The 10,786-nt window shown below is 47.4% G+C and overlaps 2 protein-coding genes across 2 annotated transcripts; one reads left to right on the top strand and one right to left on the bottom strand.

Moving 5' to 3' along the window:
* Positions 1-1,842: 1,842 nt before the first annotated feature.
* Positions 1,843-5,006, top strand: GGTG_13472 (hypothetical protein; the record flags this gene model as incomplete). Its single annotated transcript, XM_009231378.1, has 3 exons — positions 1,843-2,892; positions 2,916-3,856; positions 4,158-5,006. The coding sequence occupies 2 exons, from the start codon at positions 1,843-1,845 to the stop codon at positions 2,991-2,993; spliced, it is 1,128 nt and encodes a 375-aa protein (XP_009229642.1). The 3' UTR covers positions 2,994-3,856; positions 4,158-5,006.
* Positions 5,007-6,993: 1,987 nt separating this feature from the next.
* On the bottom strand, positions 6,994-9,107 carry GGTG_13471 (hypothetical protein; the record flags this gene model as incomplete). Its single annotated transcript, XM_009231377.1, has 4 exons — positions 9,072-9,107; positions 8,268-9,015; positions 8,011-8,038; positions 6,994-7,957 (listed from the first exon to the last, which is right to left on the bottom strand). Exons 2-4 carry the CDS (start codon positions 8,761-8,763, stop codon positions 6,994-6,996), a joined length of 1,488 nt encoding a protein of 495 aa, XP_009229641.1. The 5' UTR covers positions 8,764-9,015; positions 9,072-9,107.
* Positions 9,108-10,786: the final 1,679 nt, after the last annotated feature.

The raw sequence follows: 10,786 nt of genomic DNA, 5'->3' as shown, positions 1-10,786 counted from the left end.
GTGTTTTCTTGGCCTTCCGGCGTTTGCTTAGTGCCTCGTTCGCCTTGCGTAGCGAAGCAACTTCGGCCCTAAAAAGGGCTACCTAATGCATTATCGAACTCGTCCCTTTCGCAAGCTGGTCCACAGCCGCCAGCATGGGTAACGGAGAGCTGCTCCGGTGATTGGAGATTCGAGTTTTGATATGTTCGGATTGCGAAGTTGCTTCCCTGGCTGTTTGGGGCGTTTTAGAAGTCCAAGGTTCGGGGTCGCTCAGGGGCGTCCTTAGGGGAGTTGGAGTTCGTAGCTTTACATCCAGCTTTTCCAGAACCGAATCCGGATTAAAAGGAGCAAGGCCAGCCCTTTGAAAGCCTCCTCGAATGTTTCCTTCGGTTATGGAATCAAAAAATGCCGTTTTAAATGCCGAAAGGAATTCGACCTTAGTTACGTGGTTAACGTGTGACCTCATCAGCTCTTCGACTTGTCGACCATACGCCTTTTTCAACGGGCCGAAGCACCCAACGTCAAGCGGCTGGGGGAAGTGAGGCGGATGCGGAGGCATGCAAAGCGTAATAATGTTGTGTTTTTGGCAATAAAGTTCGGAATCCGTCGAGTGGTGGCTTTCGTGGCCGTCCAGCACTAACAGACGATATGGGCCTTTTGTGCGCGATGCAATGTGCCTGTCAAAATGCTAAATCCATTCCAGGCCGAGCTCGTTCGTAGTCCACCCGTTGGCACTCGTTGAAATGACCCAATCGCGTGGAAGGTCGGTTTCCGAATACCAATTGGCCAAATGGTACTGCCCCTTGACGATGATAAGGGGGGGGGATCGCCCAGCCGCAACAGTTAACCCTTTGGATGACTGTGGCCCATTCCCGGTTGCCAGGTTGGACCAGCTTTGCTTTGCCACGGTCTTTCGATGTTGTAATGACCATAACGGCGGCGATCATGCCCATAAAGAAGCCGGTCTCGTCGAAGTTGTAAATGTCGTCATCCAGGATGCCATATTTGGCTATAGTATTCCGCACAAGGTCGAACCAGGCAAAAACGAGCTTGGGATCTTCGCACTTGGCCCTTTGGTAGTCGTACTTTCGAATCCAGCGCGTGCCGAGCTCTGCGCGGCGCTTAACGAAGTTTGTAACCCAGCATTTGCCAACAGCGCCCGCGTCGCGTTCGGCAAGCAGTCGGTTGGCCATATTTTCAACACCAGAAGGCCGGGGAGGGAATGCGCGGGAATCCAGCTCAAGTATGTACTTAACAAGCGCCTCCTTTTCGGATTCCGTCAATTTCCGAAAGTTGGGCATGGTGTCGCGTCGAGCAGGTTGGCCGCGCTTCCGACGCGTTAAAGTCGATCTCGCGACCGAGTAGATCTTTGCAGCCTCCCGAATGCTCAGTTTTGAGTTGGATTGCAAAGCCCGAAGGGCAAGGACTACCCGGCTTTCGTTGTTTCCCGTTGACATTGTTGTTGATGGAGGAATTGGTCGCGAGAGAAGAAGCGTCGCGTGGTCGCGTGTCGTGGCCCACTCGCTTATGTGGCCCACTCGCTTATGGACCACGTTATTGTTTTTTTAAGTTTATCAAATGTGCGATATGAATTGTTTTTAAAGGATAATAACTGACCTAATTCACGTTACGAAGTTTATGAAAACCCCCAGGTGAAGTTAGATCAGAAAATGGAGGTGACTATGTGCAAATATAGCTTATAAGTGAAACTACGGAACACTCGCTTGCTAGCTTTTCTCACATAGTCATTGTTTTTAGAAATACTCATTTTGTTGCTTTTAAACTCTTATAAGTAATATTTATATCTCTCGATAAGTGTTCTCACTCTATCACTTTACAAGGTTAATGAAAGCATTATGTAAAATGACTTCTTGCAAGCATACAAGCTGGGTGCGTCTTTCTAAAAAAAAACACCTTTTTACAAAAAACACCTTTGACTATCAAGTGCAGATATCCGATCGGGGAGAAGTTTTATTGGAAAGTTTACCACATGCTGATACAGAATACGTTAGCTTCATTCTTTTTATTGGCAATGAGGGCAAGTCTCGCGCACTTACAAATATTGGTATAGATAGGCTTAAATATAATAACAGGGCTCATGGGGAGGCCCACCTGTTCCTGGCGCCTGACAAGGAGGTCGGCTTTCCTCTACTAATCGCAGACATGAATATGCCTCTTCATAATCGTATTTCCCGACCCGGTCGTGATCAAAAGTGTCACGAATCCTCCACGCACTCTATCACCGATCGAAGCATAGTGTTGGAAAATCCACTTGAAGTGGCTGATACTATTTACCAGCGTATGTTAGTGCCTTTTGCTGACATAGTCTGTTTTTTTGTCAACGACTTAGGTGGCTGTGATAGAATTCTGCGCAGAATTGCCATGTGGAGTGAAACAGGCATATATCCTAAACCATCTCCATGGCTAGTTTTGATAGTTCAAGAGGTGGAGCAAAGGAATTACTTGGAGAAATTAAAAGAGTTTAATACAAACAAAATATTTAAAGGTGTGCGCGTTTACTGTATAAATAGCGCTAGATATCAAACAAGAGTAAGGGATCGAAGTACGGACTCGAATGAACTTAAATACGAGTTAAGAGAGTTATTAAGGCGGGCACGAGCGGAAAAGCAAAAGAAAGGTTTACTATTTTCTGCCCGTCATCTTGCAGGATTCTTTAACTATATAAGAAGAAACCCTCCATTTAATCAAAAGGAACCGCTAAACTTAATTGCTGTATCCCGCTCTGACCATCCTGTTTCCAATGAACTTGGTTTTCATCTCGAAAACTTTTTGGATAATTTCCAATCGCCTGATCTACTACAGAAATTTGCCATCCCCACGATTGCGTCATGCCTCATTCTTGATCAATACCCGCCAGGGATGCACTGTAAGCGATCTTTATCTGTATTTAAAATTGCCTAACTAACTGTTAATAGTATTTAACCCACAAGATGTTTTTAACACCTTATATAAAAAGACCGCGCAAAATGCGTATGCAGCTTACCAAAAATTAAAATCCTTGCCATCACCTGCTTTATTTGTTCACCTTCTTGAACAATCGGCAGCGCAGAGATTTGCCCTGCTTAATAACCTTCAATCAGCCGCGACTTCGCATCGCGAACTCCTAAGCAGCTTTCAAGACCAATGGGCAAAGTTACAATCAATTGACACGTGTTACTGCTGTATAAAGCAAAGGCCACAATTTCGTCTTCTCTGCGGGCATTCAATTTGCGAAAACTGTTTTAAAATATTTGGACGAAGAGATGTTACCGAAAGTTGTGTATACTATGTTGACTCATGCATGCTCTGTGGATCAAATACCGAGAATCTACAAATACGAGTTAAACCGGATACGGCAAGCGTACGGGTTTTAAGTATTGACGGGGGAGGCATTAGAGGGATAGCACCCCTCCAGTTTTTGCAAGTAATAGAAGAATCAATAGGACTGCCTAAATACCCTGTCCAGCAGCATTTCGACGTTATCTTCGGAACAAGCTCGGGTAGGTGGTATCACTAATGAATTCTTTATCCCTTTTAACTAATATTTTCAGGCTCGATTACGGCTGCCGGTCTTGCCATTAACGGATGGACTGTGGAAAAATGCATATCAAGCTTCAAATTACTTTCCCATCTCGCCTTCAAATCACGGCCGTCTTTTCACATACCGATTATATCTATGCTTATTCAATTTTTCATTTCCCTTATAACCGATGGTCAGTATTCGCCTCGGGGCCTAGAGGCAATACTTCAAAAAGTGTTTGGATCGAATTTAGACATTTTAGATTGCTCAAAGGCTACCGCAATGGGCCTTAAGGTTGGAATAACAGCCACAACACTTCAAGATACAAGTGCCTGTGTTTTTACAAATTATAACGCCATAGGAAAAGAAAATCATACTTGTGGTAAGTCGAACCTTTTAATGAAAGTTTTTATAGCTAATGGCACTTTAGATTATTACGTTGTCAAACCTAAAAAAGGGGTTGCTCACCCTCTCCTCCTACTGTGGGAAATGTAAGTTAACAAATAGTTAATGTTACCAAAGATGCATGTTAACTCGTATGCAGAATCCGTTGTGCTACTGCAGCCCCATTGTAGGTATTTTGTCGTCTTGGGAAGGTATAAAAGCGACGGGCAGGAAACTAACAACTTAAAGCTATTTTAAACCACACTATATACAGGGAATCGGGTCTTTTCAAGATGGTGGGCTTATGTATAACAATCCAGCCTCCATCGCACTTCAAGAAGTGGCGGCACTATTTCCTTCATCCTCCGAACCAAGTCTTGTCCTGTCCCTTGGAACAGGAAATGCAAAGGCCGATGAACCGCTTAGTTCTAGGGCTCGGCGTTTGTGGAACGATTCGTTTTTATTTCGACTTATTAGAGCGTTTTGGCGGCTTAGTGACTCAGAACGAGCGTGGCAGCAGCTCCTAAATCATCAAAAAGCTAACCAAGGTAGCGGATATGGGGAAACTCACAGTTTGTCAGAATATTACCGCTTTGATATCAAATTCACCAAACCGGAACCACAACTAGATGACGTATCTCGAATGGAAGAAATAGGTGAGCTTGCTCGCAATACAATAATAAGTTCACAATCTCTTAACGGTCTTGTCCGCCATATTCGGGCCGAACTTTTCATCTTCGAGCTGGATCAAATATATCCACCTAAACTTGTCGACGGCGAGTATCAATTTATAGGGTATATCCGCTGTCGCCTTCGCCCTCAAACGCCTGATTTTGAAGCCTTTATATCTCAGCTAAAAACATTGCCAGCTTCCTTTTATATCAACCATGATTGCTTAACCAGCAGCTTCCACCACCAATCCACTATTAGTACTGATGGCAGCTATTGTTATAAAGTTCGATACCGCATTAAAAGTCGAACCAAAGCTTTTGAAATACGTTTATATGAAAATACAAGCAATGGCTGTAATATTAGCGGCTCCCCATTTACATTGCAAAAACTTATAGAATGCCAAAAGCTAGAAGCTCGATTTGGCACCGTCGATCACCGTAAAAGGCCGATAGAAAGCTCGGCGGATGAAAACAATCAACAAAAACGACGCAAGCTTTTTTGATTTATTATTAGGGCGTGTTAGCTCTCCTGGGCCCGCTTCTCTCGCAATCTCTCAAGCTAAATATCCGTTTGCCTTCGCCTATTTGGAGAGTCCTGCTGTCAAGGCTGGTAGGGCTGCGACGGATAAAGCGCCGTGACGGGCACCACCGAGAGTGGAGTCACGTGACCATAAGTCACGCGACCAGGGCCCGGGCAGGCGCTACACTAGATAGATCGTCTGACGGGACCGGCCTCCAGCCCACAAACCTATTTGTAAGATATCTTCACATACTACTGTTTATCCGCCCCTACGTGTCGTGATACCTGCCTTTCCGCGGTGGATTCATCGGACTTCCCAAACCGAAAGCGAGTTAAACGAAATATTTAAGAATCTTGTTAGAAGGGCACCTCATAGTCGCACAGGAACTGGCGTCCAAGGCCAGGAAAACTTTGGTCCGGAAGAATTCACGCTCGAGATCCGGGCTTCATACCGGAGCCGGACGGACAACACACCGGACCGTGCACGTGACCTCCGCACTCGGGGCGCTCCGCGCCCCGAACAACGCGTCCGCGTTCCGTTCTGCTCCCTTTATTAAAGGGAGCAGAGGGTCGTTGTACAACCCTCTCTTGTACTTAAAAAATTAAGACAGCTTCTAAATATTTTGAATGCAACTAGATGTGGTGGCGTGGCGCCTTGGGAGTCGCTGAGCCACGGTGGCTAGGGGGCCTATGCCTGGGGGCCGTGGCCCGTGCCTGTAAGGCCCGTGCCTGGCCGCCTGGGTGAAAGCCCTGCACGAGGGCTCCGGTGCAACGCACCAATCCCTTCCTTGTATTCCTCACTTCTAGATAGTCAAATCAACCCTCGCTATACTGCAGCCCTGCCTCTTTTGTGAGGGTGATCCCTAACACTAGAAGCCTTTCCCACCCGACCTTAAGAGGCTGTCCACGAACAATTCCGATCAGGAAGCAGTTTTTCCATGCATTCTAGTTGGTTGAATTGAGGTAGAAAATTGCGGTTGAATGTGTAACAACCCTGTAGGGCACAGGTATCATTATCTCTGTTGTTATGGCGCGGCTGCCCGAATTGGCTGCCCGCCAGGTGCTACGCAAGGGCCTGCGTTGCACAGGCTAACGCGTGCCTATTTGGGCAATTCCGCTGTCGCCGTGCAACGCACAACTTTTTCCCTTTCTTTTCTATGTTTTGATAGCCAATTCAACCTACGGATATCGCAGCCTGCCTCGTTGCCTACATTGGACCGTGACACCTGTGAATCCAAAAGGAATGATGCACCTGTCCGGAAGCGGGATCACTAGTATTGTGCGGCGTCACCAACAGGGAGTCGTGATATTGTCCAGGGCCATTGAAAGAAGGCCACTCTAGTTTAGGAAAGAACAAAGGACCAAGGAAGGTTCCAGAATAACATGCAAGCACATAAAAGAGAGCCTTGCCCAACAACTCAAATAGAGGAAGGGCAAGCGAGAGAAACCGTAATACATGACACCCACACTCGGCCCTACACTCCTTACACTGTTGCTGTGAAGTCGGGCATCTGAGACCTCCCTGTGAGAGCCCCTTAGCCCCGGGGGCGCCCTACAGAATGCGCTAGGCTTGATCGCGACCCGATTCATTTGGGGTGCGGACTGTGGGGGGTGGTGTTATGGCACGGCGTCGCCAGTGGTAGTTGATAGAGTTGACAGCCGATTGGCTGGAGACTAGATAAGGAAGGACTGACAGGATAAAGGTGCGGCCTTCGGCCACACCTCTCTTTCAACCTTTCTTCTCCTCTCCAGCTTAATATTCACATACGTTCTGCACAAGTCGAGGGCTCAAATGCCACGTCGTAACAGGTGGCGGACAGGGGTGCTTTAACTTAGTACAGGCCTTTGGTCTCTGGAAAGAAATCTCCCAGGAAACCAACGCTTTGAAGAACATTCGTTCGTTAATGCAGCATTCCAGCCTAGTTCTCGCTAGTGCCCATCACATAGTTCCATTCTTGCATAAACGCGTCCAAAAGCTCGTTTTCCAGTTTGAAGGATCCAAGCACCTTGTATCGTATATAGAACCAGCGAGATGCTTTCGTGTTCCAGATGTCCCGCATGTCGGTTTTGGCGGCAAGAAAACGAGCGCCCCTATCAAGGCAATCTTCAAGGCTTATCGTATTAGGAACATCAAGTTCGCGTTCCAGATAAATTTCGAGGGTGTCCCATTTGGATTTGGAATTGCGGAGCATAGCACGCGTTAGTTTGCCTCCACTTTCGATAATTCTTTCGGCTAGCATAGGCTTGTCTCTTGATTCGAAGATGTGTTGGGTTAACTTTTTGCTACGGCCGTTCAGTTCACAGGGGTCGCTCCATTTTTCAATGCCTATAAGACAGTCTTTCAGGTTTTTAGGCCTCCCGGCGTACCAAAGGAAGGGGGAGATGCTAGAATTGTTAAATAGCGCTTCTAATGCCGGCGGTAGCTGCATCCCATTAAAACGGATACTTTCGCATATATAGGCAAAAGTTTGCAAATGGGCACTTCCATAAATGAAAGATTTACGACATTTGCAAATTTGGCATTCGAGATAAACTAGTAAGTGGGCGAGGCTAACCGGGCCGGGATAGTTCGAAGCCCAGCGTCGAATCTTATTTAAAAGTGATTTCCATTCGGAATAGTCGTTCGCATTGTAGGACCCCCGGTTTTCTTGAGTTTCGATATCGGCTTCACGTATTCGCGTTTGAACGATTTGAGAAAGGGAAGAATGATCCGCAGAATCGAGGATCTTTCTAACGTAAGAGGCTGCTACGACAGCTTCGAAAGGAATTACGTTCACTGCGAAAGGTTTCTCGCATCCGAAAAGTGCATTTTCGTGTCGGATAATCATCTGCGCCGCAATCGGCGCGTAAGCCGGTGGAATATTTGCTTCCATCATAGGTTTCCTAGCATAATATTAGTTTTATTCAAAGCGGACTATATAGCTTCAGTTGCTTACACCATATCTTTTAGAAACTGTGGAATATCTAAGACACACGTTTCAAGAAAAGCCCAGTATTTGGAGGGATGTTTTGGGCGAATGGAGATAAAGCCAGATTTAAACCACGACGGGTTAAAAAGAGTTTCTGCGTTTATCATAGGCCCGATCTGGCAAAGAAAGGTGCTCGCAACTAGGATAATCTGTAAATTAGCGTATTTCCAGTTTTAAGACCATTTTCCAACCAGTTTAGGTAAATTGCAATGAAACAAACTAACTCGTTGAAGCTGTAGAGTAACGAATGTCCCCAGCAGCGGCCCGCAGCCACAGAGCCGAAGCTTGTTCGACCAGCAGCTCGATATCTTCAAGGAAACGGGCGAAATCGGCTTCGCCGAGTAACGAATTGTCTTTGAACCCTTTTTTTTGATGGCGCATTTTATCATCCGTCTTAGTCGTCACGGTTTCGAGAAGGTCAATTATCTGTTGGATTAGGGTTTCAAATGCAGCATGTTGCTGCCGAATCTGCCAATGTCCATATCGCTTGCCCAGCGAGTGCTCCTTCCGTGCCTTAACTGATTGCTTAAAGTCATTAAGAATAAGCGAGAGCTGCTGCCGTTGGAGATTCGGGGCCACGTTGGCAACATTTGAGTAGAGGCTTTTTAGCGTCCATTGTCCGTACGGCTGACCAGGAAAGAGGGCATTAAACGCATTTCTCTCATGGTTTTTATATTTGAAATAAAGGTTGCTGCTGTCTTCGTTTAACTCCGGTTCCATGGCATTTGAGTGACCAAGGAAGGCGTTAACAGATAGAGACCCAAAAAAGGGTAGAACTGGAGGCGCTGACGGATTAGCGTCGGCGGAGGATAATGCTAGTGCTGCTAACTGATAGTGGATCGGCAGATGATGAGTGCCGGCGGTGCTGTGGATTGATGTTGGGTTGACAGTTGCCCAGCGGATGGTCGCGCTGCTCGTGCTAGTAGGTTTGACAGTGCTGGCACTGCCGGCGGTGATACCTTTTTCCTTAAACTAAGCCCAACTGTTAAGCGAATTCCATCAGGCGGTGAAGGGCACGGGCTACCTACCCCGTTTAATTCCCGTTAACCCCTAATATTCAGCTTGGTTATGGCCGTATTAACCGCGGGAACGACGCTGTGCGGTAAAATTCCTGAAAAGATAAAACACCAGCGGCAGCCTTAGGTAGGCTAGAGTAAATGTCCCTAGAGAGGGCTGGCTATGTGTCTTTGCACAGATTTAGCGTAAGCTAACCCAACCTAACCAGAAGCATAGGAAGCGCTGGACATGGGCATTTGGAACTCGCCTTAGCGGGGATTTCCAATATATGCGGACATTCAGCCAAAAGCATTAAAACAAAGAATTAGCCAGATAAAGCGCACGCGGCTCCGCTTAAAAGTGTACCTAAAAACAAAACAAAATGTGGTGTTAGGGCCTGCAGAGGGTTTATAAATGATGGAAGGAAGGGATGTCGGATTAAAGCAAACGGCCGTTGGCTATCTAGATATAAAGCCGGAGGGCCGCTAACGTAATTTGGAAGAGCAGATAGGGCTCGATAACGTCTTTCTAATTTGTTCCTTGTGTCGTGGCCATGGTCAAAGAAGAGAACACCGTCAATTGGCGCTACGAACGAAGATTCTAATCTAGGGGAGAAAGGAAGGAAAGAGGGGATTCCGATGTCCGGGGCGCGTCCAGCGCGTCTTGATCATGGTCCATTGTGTGGGTCAAGGCCTGTGGGCCTTTGTGGTGGCGTGGCGCCTTGGGAGTCGCTGAGCCCCGGTGGCTGGGGGCCTATGCCTGTGGGCCGTGGCCCGTGCCTGTAAGGCCCGCGCCTGGCCGCCTGGGTGAAAGCCCTGCACGAGAGCTCCGGTGCAACGCACCAACCCCCTCCTTGTATTCCTCACTTCTAGATAGTCATATCAACCTCGCGTTTATTGCAGCCCTGTCTCTCTGCCGTGGTCGACCCCTAACAGCCTTGATCCAAATCGTCACACCTTGTATTTCACCAGTGCGTTTCTGGCGCCTGGGAAAGCCAGGACCCGCATTTGAGCCAAAAATTGCACTCGAAGCGCTAGGAATTGCTTTCTAAAACGCCGCAAGTGGCTTTCCCAGACGTCGCAAGTACCTTAACCACTCACTGACGCTTCCTTGTGCCATACCCCCCCCTGTTACAGAATCACAGAAAACAAAGAGACAAGCTGCGATAGTTGACACATGAAAAGCGACTATCTAAAAGTAGTGTTAAAAGGTGACGAAGGTGCGAAGCACCGCCGTCGCGTCGCAGAGTTTTCTGCACGCAGTTCAACCAGTCACGTGACCCTCCCGGTCTAGAGTGGAGCAGCCGCCTGCAAGGCGCGCCACTCCACAACACCCCCCCCAAACTTTGGTAGTTATACGAAGCAGATCCAAAAATACATGTCCAGACAAAACAAGCCCCAGGGCGCCGAAAAATAAGCTTATTTTAGGTCCACAAACCGGCAGTGGTGCTAAAAAACTTGAAAACCGCTACAACCGGACTGGCCCCTAGGTTGAGAGCCATCACAAAGTTGAGGCCAGTAAAGCGCATGTCACCCTCTTACACTCTCTCAAACTGAGCCTTCTAGTGCTCGTTCTTGAAGCGGGAAAAAACGCCGACGTCCATGGGCTGTATTAGGTGCGGCGAGTGCGCCGGCAAAGTGACCAACTGGATATTGAACCGCAGGCAGTAGTCAATTATCGGTTTATCAAGTACCCAGTCTACCGTATGCTCCGCTTCTTTGCAACATTTGTGAATCCCGGAAACAAC

The sequence above is a fragment of the Gaeumannomyces tritici genome (genome assembly GCF_000145635.1).
Source record: "Gaeumannomyces tritici R3-111a-1 unplaced genomic scaffold supercont2.14, whole genome shotgun sequence".
Lineage (NCBI taxonomy): Eukaryota > Fungi > Ascomycota > Sordariomycetes > Magnaporthales > Magnaporthaceae > Gaeumannomyces > Gaeumannomyces tritici.
Note: the sequence above shows the minus strand (reverse complement) of the source record. Positions and strands in the feature narration are given on the sequence as shown.